This window comes from Tachyglossus aculeatus, chromosome 10 (genome assembly GCF_015852505.1).
Source record: "Tachyglossus aculeatus isolate mTacAcu1 chromosome 10, mTacAcu1.pri, whole genome shotgun sequence".
Taxonomy (NCBI): Eukaryota; Metazoa; Chordata; class Mammalia; order Monotremata; family Tachyglossidae; genus Tachyglossus; species Tachyglossus aculeatus.
This window is the reverse complement of record NC_052075.1, coordinates 44,716,984-44,733,459: the sequence shown is the minus strand read 5'-3', so window position 1 is coordinate 44,733,459 and position 16,476 is coordinate 44,716,984. Positions and strand designations below refer to the sequence as shown.

Genomic DNA, 16,476 nt, shown 5'->3' with positions numbered 1-16,476 from the left:
CACACGTGTATTGGGAGTAGGAGCTGGATTAACACAGGGTGTTGTGAATTAATCAGGGAAGCCTTCTTGAATGAGGTGGAATAGATCCAAAGAGCTGTAGTCTGGTGGCTTTAGAGGGGAAGGAAGTTTCCAGAATGAGAAGTCAAGGTGAGAGGGAGAAATCAATTAATCAATCAATCAATGGTATTTATTGAGCATGTACTGTGTGGAGAGCACTGTATTAAGCACTTGGGAGAGTACAGTACAATAGAATTAGTAGACACGTCCCCTGCTCACAATGAGCGTACACTCTGGAGGGAGAGATGGACATTAATATAAATAAATAATTTACAGATACATACATAAGTGCTGTGGGGTTGAGGGTGGGGTGAATAGCAAATGTGTAAACTTCTCTCCCTTTCTTGGTTAAAATAGTTTGAATTAGTTAGTGGTCTAATAAAAAAAGCCCAGCTCATCATTTAATGAGGCACTTGCTCCACAGCTAAAGATCAGATTCAAAATGTTATTTATTCAACAAGATGGAAAGTGTTTTTAATGTTATTTGTTTAAACTTGCCCAAGGACTCGGGTGAGGAATGCAATGCAATCAAATGCAAAGGCTATTATCGCACCCACATTCTCCGGTTCACATGAGGGACCTCTAGGGTATACTTGTTTCAGGAAAACGTGCGCTGTGATCATTTATCCTTGTAATCAACAGGTCTAGCGAAAGATGAATTTTAACTACCATTTTGATGAGGTTTTAAAGGAAGCCTATCAGTACTCTATCACCTGTTTGAGCCACATGCTGCAGTTCCCATTTGGAGGAAGTAAGAAGACTTGGAGCCACAGTGGTGGTAGTAGTAAGTAGCAAGAGCATTTAAGGACCCACTTGATGTGGGTTTGAATGGGTGGGTGGGTGGGGCATGGGGAGAGCTGCGGTCTGCCTGATGGAGGGTGAGAGGGAATTCTCAGCTTTGGGAAAACCGTGAGCAAGGGGATGGAAGTGGGAAAGTCGAGAGTGAGGCACAGCTAGAAGTTTGGCTTCAGAGCAGATACTGCAGGATGGGACACAGTAGGGGAGGAGAGCAGACAACAGGGAGCGTAAGGGCATATGACAGAAAGTCTTGAAGCCAAGGGTGAGGCATTTTTGCTTCGGGCAAAGAGACCCAGGGTGCCATTAAAGAGTTTTGTGGAGAGAGATGTGGGCTGAGTGACGCTTCAGGAAGATGAGTGAGCATCTGGTCTCGATTGGAGGCTGGCAGCTGGGAAACTAGCGAGGAGGCTACTGAAATAGCCTAAGCTGTGGTAAGACCACAGCCTTTAACAGGATGGTAACCGTTTGGCTGGAGGGGAAATGTTGTGTGGGAATAACCAGCACGATTGGGCAGTGGACTGAATGTGAGAACTGGGTGGTAATCAAAGTCGAGATGACACTTAGGTTGTGGGCTCCTGGGGTGGAGAAGATGGTGGTGTTGCAGAGGGAGAAGGTAGTCAGGTGGGAAAGAGGTTGAAAGGGAAAGATGAGAAACTAGGTTTTTGACAGGCTGAATATGAGGTGCCAGCAGGACACCCAAGTAGAGATATTTCAGAGACACTTGGAGACGCAGGACTGTGGGTCAGATGAGGGACCGGGGACTGAAAAACAGATTTGGGAGCCATCTGCACAGAGGCAGTAGCCCAAGTCATGGTACAAAGTCATTTTCAGGCGATGACCTTTCCCAGGGCTACGGAAGCACAATAGAAGGATTTTAAATGTAGTCCTACCTTGCTGTACCAGTTGAGACACGGTTGCACCACATCAGGCTCATCGATGCCATTTAATTCAACATACCAGATGCTAAAGTTAAAGCTGGGTCCCCAGGACAAAAGTGGAACTTGGAAGGAAAAGAAAACAAAAGTCAGATTAAAAAAATACATGTGCCTTCTGACTGAACAATTTCTGAAAGAACCCACTCAAAGGAATTCCCTTCTGTTCTAGTGGAAACAATGTAACTGGGCAGCTGTAAATCTGCTTTACTGATGAGACAAAATTATAAGAAAAGCTCAGGAGAAAAATTTCTAGTCTTACCACGTTAGTGTGTCACTCAAAGGGACTCACACAGAAAATGGAAGATCATTACCGACAAATACAAGTTCCTAAACTGGCATGTAATTTCTTCATTCCAATCCTTCCTTTAGAATACAACAGCTTAAATTACTGTTGGAGAGAGGATAGTATAGAGACCTCTAGAGCCTATTCTATTCCATCCTTCGTGTTTTGTGTAGATTCCTTCCCCAAATTAGAAGGACAATGTCAGTTGCTCGAAAATTTAGGGAGAAAAATCTCCGGGCTTGTTTCGTAAGATGATAAATTTCCTCTCTCTAAACAAGACTTAAATCATAACCCACTGCTTTGGTATTTATTTTCTCGTCAGTCACCAAAATTTTTTGAGAACGTTAACATTTCCTCCTTTGGCACTTACAGCCATCAGGGAGCAGAGTAGAACAAAGCCATGACAGTATCTGAACTCAAAGTAATGGTCCCCACTGTTTGGAATGTGAGCAAATGAGAACAAGGCACGAACTAAAATCTGAAAAAATGGGTTATGTTCAATAAACATCTATCAGCAAGAAATCCGAGGCTTCAATGTTTTGATAAATGGTTAAGTCTTATTTTTCAAATATTTCTGCTTAGCAGCCAGAATTTCCCACTGGTATTACAACACTCCTGAACAGCAGGTCTGTGGGATGACATGAACAAAATGTCCCAAGAAAGAGCTGCTGAACATTAGAAGAATCAACCCAACCTCTCAGTTAAAACAAAAGTAACAAATAACAGTAGAGTGACAGCACGGAATAAAAATTATGGGCAGATTCCACATGTAGAGGATGATTACTTCCAATAAATGATAAACTTGGGTGCTATGAAACTGAGCCCTCAACACCCATTTTCATTTGTGGGGAAGTCAGGAGACACTGTTGATGCGGTCCTGTTCCTCAGATGAAATGGCACCTCAAATAAGTCTAGCTTGAACCCCATACCTGGAATCAGTGAGCACTGGTCGGCTCAAGACCGAAGTTCCCCTTCCAACAACCCCCTCTCTTCCATCTCATCGTGTTGCTAGGATAATATCTCTAAATCCTAGAACCAGAATGGGAAGAAACCTAGGTTCATGCAGTTACGTTTTCAATAATCCAGAAACAAACTCAGGTCAGAGCACCTCAGGTAAATTCTAGTGTACTGATAACAGAGACTAACACCTTATTTTATTTATGCTTTTTTCCCCTCCATTCTTGCATTCCTGAAAAGAGGGGTTATCCAGGCAGCTCTCTCTTTATCCTGAATCATTGCAGATGCACAAAACACATCCTGCACTGAAAACCATGTATAATACACTTGTTGCTTTCTGAAAATCTACTTCCAAAAATTGGGACCAAAGCTATTTCCCCACTTGGAAAGGTAACTTGCTATAGGATGCAATGCTTTTTAGATCAAGTGCTTGCCTCATGGGCCAATTTGCTCTTGTATCTCTCACACTAAATAAAATTATCTGTGATTACAGAGAGAAAGAAGGTGAGAGAAAGAAAAACAAGGCAAGAGTACAGTTTGCCTTCTCAAAGATGATGCTGCTGGAGTGAAATTTACCTTTAAGGGTAACAGAAATATGGTCATATTCTTCACCTTCAAATCAAAGAGTTCAAAAATATAGAAACTGTCTCAGGGTTTTGCCAAAATCACGAAAGCTGCACTACTATTTCATTTAAGCCTTCTACTTATCTGTTTTAATAAACAGGCACAGGCTAAGCTACTCAAACTTGGAGCCCAATATTCCAGCCCACTTGCCTTTGACTCAGGTCAGAGCTATGCGCTACGAGCAGCCAAGGCTGTGGCCTTGCTCTTTTAACTGCTCCAACCCGAAAATAGCAATAAATCCTGTCCAAACCTCCTCATCCCCTGGAGGGAGGTTCCCGCAGCAGCACAATGGGGCTGAGGCAATGGTGTCCAAATGGCCTCTGCCGCGATGCAACATTTCCAGACCTAAAACGGAGAAGTTAAAAAACTGCCAAATGGGCCATTCACCCTTGTGTGAGTTTCTTGGGCCTTGGAACCCAGCGCAGAGAACTACTCAGTAAGAGCTCAATAACCGAGACCAGTCACAGTAGGAGCATCGACCAAGACTAGGAAAAGAAAACGGGAGGCTTTTCCAAGATCCCTCAGCTCTTCCCCCTTGAAACAGCTGCTTGGAGCTGGCCAGTGGAGCCAAGTATTATTGAGGAATGGTGTTTTTTGTAAAAACTGAATTTCAGAAAGCCAAGGCCAACACATTCTGAGAAACTTCTTTTTTTTTAGTTATGAAGCTGCCTTTCTAAAATATTGTTCTCATGGTTCGCCCTCCAGAATGTGTCCACTTGTTTGGCCAAGAACACTACAAATCCGTGAACCACGAGAAGCATCCCAAATGCCTCCCATCATGCAGATTCATTTTCAATGGCGACAGAATATCATTTGACCAGACACAGGCTCTGGGTAGGTATTTTCCTGGTATCTGAGATTGTCTATGACACTATTTTTCTCAGGGTACCCTTAATCATTTTCAGTGGTATTTATTGATAGCTTACTATGTGCCGAGTTCTGTACTAAGCGCTTGGGAGTGTACAACAGAATTGGCAGATACATCTCCTGCTCCAAAAAGCTTACAGTCTAGGGGGGGTGACAGACATAAATGCCATTATTATTATTATTATTAGACATTAATATAAATAAATAATTTAAAACACATAATTTAGAGATATACATATGTGTGGTGGGGTGGAGGACAGGCCTCCCCTGTCATTCCCCCGGGGCAGTTTGAATGTTTTTTCAATTTAGGAATCATTTTTTAAAGACATTTTCCAACTTTTTAGACCAACATAAATAATTCTCCCCATTGGTCACAAAAACAATGGAAGCAACTTCAAGCAATCAATGGTCTTATTGCATGGGAGAGTCCAAAAGAAGCAAGACATACAGAAGCAAATAGCTTACAACCTGGTAGGGGGAGACAGCCCATCATTTACAAATTGCGAGAGCAAGAGGAAGAATGAGGACACAGTAAGTAGCACAAATATATCAAGAGGAAATAGCTAAATAAACAATTGAACCGGCTCACGGAACAACACTATGGAACAGAAAAGGAAAACTTGAGACCGTTAGAGAACTATAAACCCAATCTGAAACCTTTTCATACTTCTTTCTTATAGCAGCTAATGGATTTGTCACACTAAGGAGGTCATGTGGGCCTAAAATTTTCTTACCCTTCAAACCCTCACTACAAAGGCAGCACGGACTAAAAATAACAAATACATTTTCCCACAAGTTAGCACTGCCTTATGTCAGATTAATTAACGGTCTCAGCCTAGTTACCAGTCCTTCTCACGGAGCACATCCCTACTTTCTCACAGAGCTTTCTTTTTGTCTGCTCAGAGGCCCAGGATGGAAAAGTCAGAGAATAATGATGATGATACCCTGAAGTATTTTTTTCTTAACTTTCCCAAGGCTCTTTCATCTCAGTTATCTCATTCTGTCCTACCACCATTCCAGGGGGAAGCAAGTATTGGCTCCATTTTACCCATGAGGGAACTGAGGCCCAGCAAAAGTTAGTGACTTGATGGAGGTCACAAAGGTGGCCAGTGACAGAACTTAGGATCTAGTTTTCTGACTTCAGGGCTCAGGCTCTTTCTGCAAAACCACAATTGCCTCCAGCACTCAATGTGAATTAAGGTAAGTTGGTGGGAACAGCAGCGAGTACTGCAAAGTAGTTTTGTGCTGAATTTATCCATTCTGGGCATAAATGGCTTTCAGCTATTGATCTATCATCTCACGAATACTCCCAGTTCTCCTATTAACGCGAGTGTTGTTTCCTTGCAAAACTGCCATTAAAAGTTGCATCGGTGTACTCACTGACCGAAAGCAAGCATAACCATTTTTTCTGACACCACATTTCACTGTATCCGAACATTCTCATGTTTTCAGAAGACGGTCTACCCAGAATGCGGACTGAAAACACGCATCGTGATCAAACTGAGTAGGTATTCATATGGAAAGTGACTTTTGAAGCTGTTTTAAGCTCTGCTCTACACTGCAGGCTCCTAAGCCCTACCAAAGTAATTGTATCGTACTTTCCCAAGCACTTAGTACAGGGCTCTGCACAGAGTAAGTGGTAAGTACCAATGATTGACTGAGTGATCCAACGAAACAAGAATCAAATGCAACTTACTTGGAACACTTGACCACTTCAGTATAACATTCAGAACTTCAGTATAACATTGAAAAGTACCCCCGGGGCTCAAATTCCCCTCCATTCCCTGAGTAAACATCAATAATTAAATTTTACAGCTGCTCATGCACGGAAATTCAAAATCTAAATAACCTTAATTACAATACCTCCCAGAGTCTTACCAAATAAGGGTCTCCCTTTCCACATTAATAAAAACTGAACGGTATGTGGAGAAATCCCAAAATCTCTTTAGAAGTGCTGCGTAGTTGAAATAATAAATTCGATTAGTCAAGGAAGACTTTTGAGACAAAGAGAAAGAAACTGACTGTATGAAGTGCAGGAAAGGGATGCAAATTTGGTGATTTTGCATTGACTGCAGCAAGCAGAAAAAGACCATGGACAATCAACAGCAATGGATCAGCAGTCAGTGGCTACATACTTTTCCCTTGCCTGGGTCAGCTTTGGGTGACCCTGAGTCAATCAGCTCCTTGGGCCCATCCGGGCTTGGGCTAGGGCTCTCGGCCAGGGAGCTGGAGACTGGGGGAAGGGGGAGAAAACAATCCAGATATTTCCCCCTCCCTCCTTTGAACTTCATAAGCAGCAAAGAAGGAAGCAACCCCTCAGCTCCCCAGATAGCCTGCAATGTGGCTCATCTGACCAGGAATAACTGCACTGAGAGGAAGTGCTGCGGGGCTGGATTTGTTTTGACAATCTTGACTGGAGCATTAAAAAACTCCAGGAGGCTCTGGAAAGAGGAACATTCCACGGCATTATTTTTTGTTTTAAGAAGCATTTCAGCAATCCACCCTGAACGGGTAAACAACCATTCGGACTCGCTGAGTCACCATATCTCTGTAACAGGAGCTGGTGCATTACGGAAATGAAAGATCTCACGATGCCCCTTTCAGAATGGCCAGAGACTCTGAAAGACAAGCTGCGGCCAACCCTGGAAAAACACTAGCCCAAGAGCAAAACTCTTTAGCAGCATTCAAGCTTTTGGTTTTAGATTTCCCTTAAAGGTAAAGGGGGCGGGGAGAAGGGCGGGGGGAGAACACAAACGAAAACATGCTCAGTAACAGCAGGAAAGCAGAGTTACAGACATGTTGTCCGGGCAAGGTATATACACGAGCTGCAAAGACAATGGGGATTTAAGCGAAACCACAGTAATGCCCTTGACCTCTAACAAGAGGACTGGATGCTGCCTCACTTCTGCTGATTTTATCATCTTGCTCTGTGACGTCTTTGCTTTTCTACCTTTGTGGAACATTTCCTTACTGAATTCTTTTCTTAAGGACAATGTCAAAATGTAAAACATGCTGTTAATGCTGCCTGTGCTTTTAATTTACTGTGATGCCTTAGCATTTTTATTCCTTTGGACAAGAATGTTTTGAGTTCTCTGATTTCTACAGGGCCTCGAACTGTTCCGATGAAGGGGCAAGGACTCTAAAGTGCTGAGGGATACTAGGAATATAAATTCTACAGAGATAATCTTTTTCACTCAAAGAGAATGTCTATTACTAAAATCTTATAAGGAACAAATAAAAAGCTATTCAAATGCAAACCTCAGTTTTCTCATGAAAAATAGCCCCCAGTGAATTAGCATGGGGCTTGTCAGAGGCCAGAACTCTGCCCTAGATGTTTTGCAAAATATAGCCATTTGGAAAGCGTTTACTTCCTCTTTAATTAGGATGACCACCTATTTAGAAGTGGGAATGAGAACACAAGCTCAAGCTAAATTAAAGTGGGACAGACAAGACTTTACAGGGATATTAATAAAAATCACTCTGACAAGTTTCAACCTCAACTTTGGTTGCTAGGAATGAACATGAATTCCGATTTTCTTTCAGAATCTGCCTCTGGCCTTTGTTCAAAGATTTCTATTCATGGGTTAACATCCACAAAACAGGAAAGTGACAGGTGTTGGGTGAGGTTTCATATCTGGACCTACAGGACTCTTAAAATAAAACAAAGTGCTATCCTCCTCTGGGGAGGGGAATATGTAAATCTGTGTAAGTGTTCCACACCTCAGGAAATTTCCCAGAGTCCAGTAAGAACTATTCTGGGTTATGATAACCTTAAAATGACCCCACAGATGTTTTCAGCAGACCTCATCAGGTGTGATGTGGGTCTGGAATGCGTCACTGAGAAAACCTACTTCATCACGGGCCTCCATACAAAATTTACTTCTCCCCCAAAATAAACCATTTCAATCCATCTATAGTACTTGAGTGTTTATTATGTGCAGAACAATGAACAAAGCATTTGGGAGAGTAATGAATGGTTGGTACATATCCTCCCTAGACTCAAGTAACTTACAGTCTAGTGAAGACAGACATTAAAACAAATTACAGGTAGGGGAAGCATAAAGATATATACATAAGTGCTGTGAGGGTGGGATGAGTATCCAAGTGAAGAGGGGTTATGCATGGGTGATGCAGAAGGGAGGAAAAATTTGGAGGGGAGAAGAGAGAAATTAATACCAGGTAACAGAATGGAGGAAGAATAGGTTGGGAAATGAGGTTTGTCAGGGAAGGCCTAAATTTTTAGTAGGGTTTTGAAGATGGGCAGAGTGCTGGTCTGTCAGATAGGAAGGGGGAGGGAGTGAACGAACAAGAAGCAAGAGATGAGATCGAAGAGTAAGTAGGTTGGGGTTAGAGGATCAAATGCATGGGGTGGATATAGCGGGAGAGAAGGGAGCATAGGCAGGAGGGGGAGAACCGACTGAGTGCCATAAATCCAATGGTGAGGAATTTTCTGGGGGACGCAAGGACAGATGGGCAAACACCGAGGTTTGGGAGGAGTGGAAAGACAACGGCAGGGCCATTCTTTAGATAAATGATCCAGGCAGCCAAGTACAGACTGGAGAGGATGAAGGCAGAGAGGTCAGCCAGGAGGCTGATGCAAGTAGTCAAGAAGAGATAACTATCTCGAGCCAACTCATAAATGGGACTCTCCCTGCCCTGACAAATTCCTGGGTTCTTTTCCTCCTAAGTGTCAAAATTTCAAACAACCTCTTCGCACCTGAAGTGGAAATTCCAAGTTACCCAAATCTTTAAAATGTTTAAGCTAATCCTTAATTAGGACAACCAAGCCCCACTAGTGTCTCCCTGGTTCCCAGTATTTCTCATGTTCAGTGAAGGTGAAGTTCTTGGCAAACATCCAAATACTGCAAAGCACATATGTAAGAAATTGGAGTATCTTCCACTGTTAAAATAAATACCTCAGCTGCTCCATAATTTGCTCTTCCTAGTTCTGAACACCCAGTCTCCCCAAAGAGTAAAATAAATAAATAAAAATGTTTAAAGATATCATTGTTTGGGTTAACTGGGGATCTGGCTTTGGCTAAACAGAAATAAATTCAGGTAGGCAACCTTTTGACAGGAGAAAGTTTGTTCTAGAAGATAACGCTGCATAATCTCTGTAGAACAGTTAATATTCATTTCTTTTTCTTGGGAATCCTTAAGGTCTCTAAATCTTAAAAATGATTAAACAACTCTACCCTTCTTCCAGCTCAGCTCAAGAACAGGAATAGTGTTTATGAAAAATATCAGAGTTATTTGGAATATCTGAAATTCTATCCTATTCCATTCCACACCAAATGCTATTTGCCTCAGTTATTCTAAATCTTTAATGGGGGAGTCATTAAAAGAATGCATGGATGATTCCATTATATACACTCTCAGAAAGAATATTGCAGTGCTTAGCGAATGAAGCTCAAATTCTAAGATACCATGGGCAACGTGGGCAACTTGCATTACTGTTAAAAAGGCACACCTCATTTACCTGTGTACTATACAGTTTGCAGTACCTCACAATAAAAGCGATATGGAGAGCAGGTCCAGACACATAAGCATTAAACCATTAACCCAATTACTCATCTCTGCCTTATCTTATAAATCCCCATTGTGAGTGTGTGTCATGTTGCCTTGTCTCTCAAAAGTCACAGTGTTGCTAATTCAAATCATTCCAGATATACTTAAAGCTTATTTGCTTTTTCTTTGCCCTCAAGGTGACTATTTAGTCACCACGATCTTTTTTCCCTTCAGACTAAAATTGGAACTTTTTAAAGGATTACCCCTGAGTCCCGAATCTGCCAGGTTTTTACCTTTTCCATCCAGGTCAGGGAGGGTTACAAGAACAATAAACAGGGTTGTGTGCCAGGCTCAACTCTCCTGTGAATCAATGCCTTATAGTGGCAGGAGAGTTTGCATACATTGATGAAGTTTAGAGCTATGCCATACAAAGGCCTAAACTGAAACGTCAAAGTCGATTCACCTGTGCCGGGCAGTAGCAGCATGGGAAACAGTCAAAGGCAGATGATCAAGTGCTCAAAACTGTGACCAAAGGGAATGGGAGAGACTCACGTTTTTACTGTGCTGAGGAAGGCAATGGGAAACCACTTCCCTATCTTTACCAAGAAAACTCTAAAGACAGCACAGCAGAATGACCTTAAGACAGAAGATGGGACGTTCTGAAGAGGGTGAGTCCATGGAGTCGCTATGGGTCAAAAATGGCTCGACAGCAGTTGAAGAAGTCAGGCTCAAAGCCACAAAGGCTCATCAGGGCTCCAGTTTCCACTTGGTGGCCCTGCCACTTGGGATAGGGCAGATGTGATCAGAAGAAAGGGGCTGGGAGTCCAAGATCAGAGCAAGAAATGCACCGCAGCAATAGGGAAGGATGGACAACATGAATCTCCTACTGGTGATTCCACATCTGGAGGAGGGCAAGTTAGTTTGGCATGACATCCCCTGGCATTCATGACTGGGTTGGCCATGCTGACTTTCATCTGATTCTCTGAATCTTTAGTAACTTTGGTGATCTTTAATGCCCAGGTTGTGGTGCCAAAATGGAGCCAGGAATTTATTAAGGGACTTTCTAATATTTAGTGCAACTCTATCAACTCTGTCTTCTTTAAGCGGAGAAAAAACACTTTTGATAACCTAACGGAAAAAAGATATAAGTTGGATGACAAAAATGCCAGTATTAAACAACCTCATTTGGAGGGGAAAGTTAGTGCTTGACAGACAGAGACATAGACAAATCCAGAGAGGGGGTGGAAAGGAGAGAGGGAGGAAGGGTGAAAGAAAATAATCAGATTGGGCTAGGCAAGGAAGCCAAAATGAACTCTGCCCCAGTGGGGTGGTAACAACAACAACAACAACAATAATAATAATAATAATTGCAGTATTTGTTAAGCATTTAGTATGTTCCAGCTGCTGTACTAAGTGCAGGGGTGGATACAAGCATATTGAGTAGGACACAGTCCCTGTCCCACATGGGACTCACAGTCTTAATCCCCTTTCAGATGAGATAACTGAGGCACCGAGAAGTGACTTGCCCAAGGTCACACAGCAGAATTAGCACCCAGAACCTTCCGACTCCCAGGGACCGAGCTCTGTTCACTAGGCCATGCAAAACCCTCAAGGTTGAGGTGAGCCTTGAGCCTTTTCTTCTTTCTCCCTTTACCCTGAAACTCAACTAACGAGAAAGAGCTATTACCTCTGTTCTAAAACAAGATGCCTGATACCTTGGAAAGTGAACAAAACTTTGACCTAGTGGCATCACTTTATCCAACAAGGACACTCTATATACCCCAGCGTTCCTTGCAAGAGAAAGGATAATGTTGGAATATTTTTAAACTTGCAGATTATACCCAACAAAAAAAAATCTATTTTGGTGAACTGACAGTAATTATCTAAACTTCGTGTCTCAGTATATTCTTCTGTAAACATCTGATACAAAGCTGACATAACCAAAAAAGGTAACTGAATACAAGAAAGGCCTTCACTCAGGGGTTGAAAATTCAGCTGCTACAAGGTTTGAAACACACCGCAGAATCATCCTAACCTATATAACTATAAACCTAAGCTACCCAATTTGAACTGCACAGGTTTTATAATACAATAGTTTATTTTCTTTACTCTGGTCTACGAAAAGATCGTTTAACTATTTTCAGTTTCTGTAAGCAATGGTCTACGAAAGTCACATCTACTCCAAATACATCAGATAACAAGGAAAAATTCACGAAAATGTTTTTGAAATTCAATAGCCCCACTTACCCAACCTCCATTTGGCTAAAGTTTAGTCATGTCAAATGTAATATCCATCACGAAATTCTCACTCTCCTCCTCTACCTCTCGCATTGCTCCCAAACCCTTCCCTTCACTATACTGAATTAACCTAAAACAAAACTGACCTGAGATTTTTTCTTTAAAAAAGAAATGCAATATAATCTTGGAAACACCCCATCAACAACAGTTATACAAAGGAAACTGTATTTAACCAGCCCCAAGAGGGTTTCCTAACCACCTCCACCTTCCAAAGATTCATTTCTCAAAACCCCAGGGTTTTTTCCTTTCCTGGAGCTAACTCTCCCTCCACGGCCACTAGTTTCACCCGGAAAAATGGTAGGTCCTGCTCCACCACCTCAGGGACAGTCAATGACACAAGATGGTTTGCTTCCATGACCTAACCCAAATGTCTCCGCACCTTACGAACGGATTCGCTTAAGCCTATTTCACAGAGAAAGAAGCAACCGAACCACGTTCCAGCATTCTCCCGGACTTCCACACCCAAATTTGTGGCAATGAACTCGGGAAAAATGGTGTGCAGAATGTTCCAAAAAACCTCACTCTGCATCATTTATTTATTTATTTTACTTGTACATATCTATTCTATTTTATTTTGTTAGTATGCTTGGTTTTGTTCTCTGTCTCCCCCTTTAAGACTGTGAGCCCACTGTTGGGTAGGGACTGTCTCTATATGTTGTCAATTTGTACTTCCCAAGCGCTTAGTACAGTGCTCTGCACATAGTAAGCGCTCAATAAATACGATTGATGATGATGATGATCATTTCAAAGACACTCCAAACCTCGGATTTTTATCCACTCTGATTTAAGATTATATCCAGAATGACTGATTTAAAATCTCAAATAAAAGTTAAAACGCTCATCGGGAAAGACAACGGTACTTTTCCCAATTGGCTCATAGTTCTAATCAAGTGACATGGTGGCAGTATTACAAAACAGACAAAACTATTCTTGGTAAGGGCAGTGCCCGGCCCCCCGGCAAGTGATCTGAGTATCATCTCCCAAAGCCACTTTGTTGTTGTAATTCTTCTGTTTGCATAATGAAGAGCACTGGGAGACTGCCTAGGTGGAAAAAACAATGACGGAGCAAAAAGCCAGAGACAATGTTAGCCACAAAGAGTCTTCCCTATATGAACAGGCTCATGACTCAGCCTTTCATTTTTATCTTAGGATCGGATTCACTTTCATCCAGCTCTGAATAAATAGTGTGCTGAAGTGTCTAAGAGAAAGAAAATAAACGCTCCAGCCCAAAACTTTTCTTCCGACAGGTTATTAAGGTTCAAAGAAAACTCCCTAGAGCAGAGGAAAACATTTCTTACAACTCTTTGTCCAATTTAAGTAGAAAATACAATTTTCTCAGAAATAACCCTTGGCTAAACACATATACTTCTTGAGGGTTCATCAGCGTTTGGTTTCAGGACGTCAGAGTTCTGTAGAAGTGATCATTTCTGCATAACAGGGGAATAGCACGCTCAAAACACTTCAAAAAGCCGTAAAATGAGAAGTCAATCAATCAATCAATCAATCAATCGTATTTATTGAGCGCTGTGTGCAGGGCACTGTACTAAGCGCTTGGGAAGTACAAGTTGACAATATATAGAGACAGTCCCTACCCAACAGTGGGCTCACAGTCTAAAAGGGGGAGACAGAGAACAAAACCAAACATACTAACAAAATAGAATAGATATGTACAAGTAAAATAAATAAATAAATAGAGTAATAAATATGTACAAACATACATACAGGTATATATAAAGCCATTTGAGAAAGCCATTTGAGAGTGCTACTTTAACGCAGAGTGTTGAGATGGGAACTGGTATGGTGGAGAGTTTGTTTTTAACCCAAAATGCTGAAAAAATACTTACCTATCTTAATGAATCGACAGGGGAACATCTGCTCATCAATTTTATGCTTCAAGGTGAACGTTTCCTTGTTATAATCATTCTTCAAGCCACTGCGGGGGGGAAAAACAAGTTAACATTACCTCAGTGTTCAGCATTTTGTCCAAAATACAACAGAGTTATGACACTAGGTTTTATCTTGTTAAGTACAGTGGAGGCAGTGTTCCCTAGTGGTTAGAGCATGAGGCTATGAGTCGAGACGGCAGCTCTGTTACTGACCCTTACTGTGATCTTGAGCAAATCACTTAACATCTCTTGGCTTCCCATTTCTCTGTACACAGAGTGCTGAGAACACTTACCTCCTTCGGCTAGGTGGTGCCCCACTTCAATTTTTTATGAAGTACTTGGAAAACTGAGATGAAAGGCATAACATGTCCACAGCTGTGTTAAGATTTCTAATTTAGAGATGACTGTATAAGAATCTAATTTAGTACCATCTGAGGCAGTTTTATATATAACAACCTCCTGAAAGGAAAAAAAATATTGAAACGCTCGGAGAGCCATGAGTTTCAAAAGTTTCAGGGTTTGCCCAGGGCTCAAGATCACCTGTGCTTGTGCTTAGAACAGTGCTTTGCACATAGTAAGCGCTTAATAAATGCTATCATTATTATTATTATTATTGTGCGTTATTAAGCATTTTTAAAAGGGCTATCACGTAGCGCGATGTTTGAAGTCTCGGAAATGTCTATTTGGGATTTTGATAGCTCACAAAAAAATGATAATACCAAAAAAATGGAGAGGCACCTCTCACTTCAGAAAAGTACAACATCCTATCACAAAAGCAGGGATTATAAATATGACTGACTGAATGAATGAATGAAAAGCAGGGATGGATGATGGTCCCGGATTCTGGGAAGCAGCATGGCCTAGTGACAAGAGCACAGGCTTGGGAGTTGGAGGCTTGAGTTCTAATCCCAGCTCTGCCACTTGTCTGCTGTGTGACCTTGGGCAAGTCACTTCACTTCTCTGTGCCTCAGTTCCCTCATCTGTAAAATGGGAACTAAGACTGTGAGCCCCATGAAGGACAGGGACTGTGCCCAACCTGATTACCCTGTATCTACCCCAGTACTTAGAACAGTGTTTGGTACTTAGTGTGGCCTTAACAAATACAATTATTATTATGTTATTATTATGGTCAGGGCCTCCTACTACCGCTTTTTCAAAAATCTGTTCCCGGCTTTGATGTATTGACAAGATCCTCAATCTCTCCTAAAATAAGAGTAAATCCAAACTGCCTGCCCATTTGCACACATGCAACAAACACTGCCTGAACGACTGCAGGTGGAGGTGGGGCATTCTGGAACAGATGTGTCCATGGTGTCTCTATGGGTCAGAGATTCATTCATTCATTCATTCAATCGTATTTATTGAGCGCTACTGTGTGCAGAGCACTGTACTAAACTCTTGGGAAGTACAAGTCGGCAATATATAGAGACAGTCCCTACCCAACAACGAGCTCACAGTCTAGAAGGAGGAGACAGACAACAAAACAAAACATGTAGACAGGTGTTAAAATCATCAGAACAAATAGAATTAAAGCTTTATGCACATCATTAACAAAATAAATAGAATAGTAAATATGTACAAGTAAAATAAAGTAATAAATCTGTACAAATATATATAAGTGCTGTGGGGAGGGAAAGGAGGTAGGGCTGAGGGGATGGGGAGGAGAAGAGGAAAAGGTGGGCTCAGTCTGGGAAGGCCTCCTGGAAGAGGTGAGTTCTCAGTAGGGCTCTGAAGGGAGGAAGAGAGCTAGATTGGCGGATGTGCAGAGGGAGGGCATTCCAGGCCAGGGGGAGGATGTGGGCCAGGGGTCGACGGTGGGACAGGCGACAACGAGGTACAGTGAGGAGGTTAGCGGCAGAGGAGTGGAGGGTGAGGGCTGGGCTGGAGAAGGAGAGAAGGGAGGTGAGGTAGGAGGGGACGAGGTGATGGAGAACCTTGAAGCCGAGAGTGAGGAGTTTTTGCTTGACGCGTAGGTTGACAGGCAGCCACTGGAGATTTCTGAGGAGGGAGTAACATACCTAGAGTGTTTCTGCACAAAGATAATTGGGGGAGCAGAGTGAAGTATAGACTGAAGTGGGGCGAGATAGGAGATCAGAGAGAAGGCTGCTGCAGTAATCCAGTCGGAATTGGATGAGAGATTGAACTGGCAAGGTAGCAGTTTGGACGGAGAGGAAAGGGCGGATCTTGGCGATGTTGTGGAGGTGAGACCGGCAGGTTTTGGTGATGGATTGGATGTGTGGGGTGAACAAGAGAGCGGAGTCGA

At 42.3% G+C, this 16,476-nt stretch overlaps 1 protein-coding gene across 1 annotated transcript in view; it reads right to left on the bottom strand.

The window, feature by feature from the left end:
• MKLN1 (muskelin 1) overlaps positions 1 to 16,476 on the bottom strand; it is a 199,825-nt gene that overhangs the window by 131,180 nt on the left and 52,169 nt on the right. The window contains exons 4-5 of the mRNA XM_038752328.1: positions 14,172 to 14,260; positions 1,746 to 1,855 (exon numbers count right to left, since the gene is read on the bottom strand). Of these exons, the coding sequence (XP_038608256.1) occupies positions 1,746 to 1,855; positions 14,172 to 14,260 (199 nt within the window). The remainder of the gene's footprint in view (positions 1 to 1,745; positions 1,856 to 14,171; positions 14,261 to 16,476) is intronic.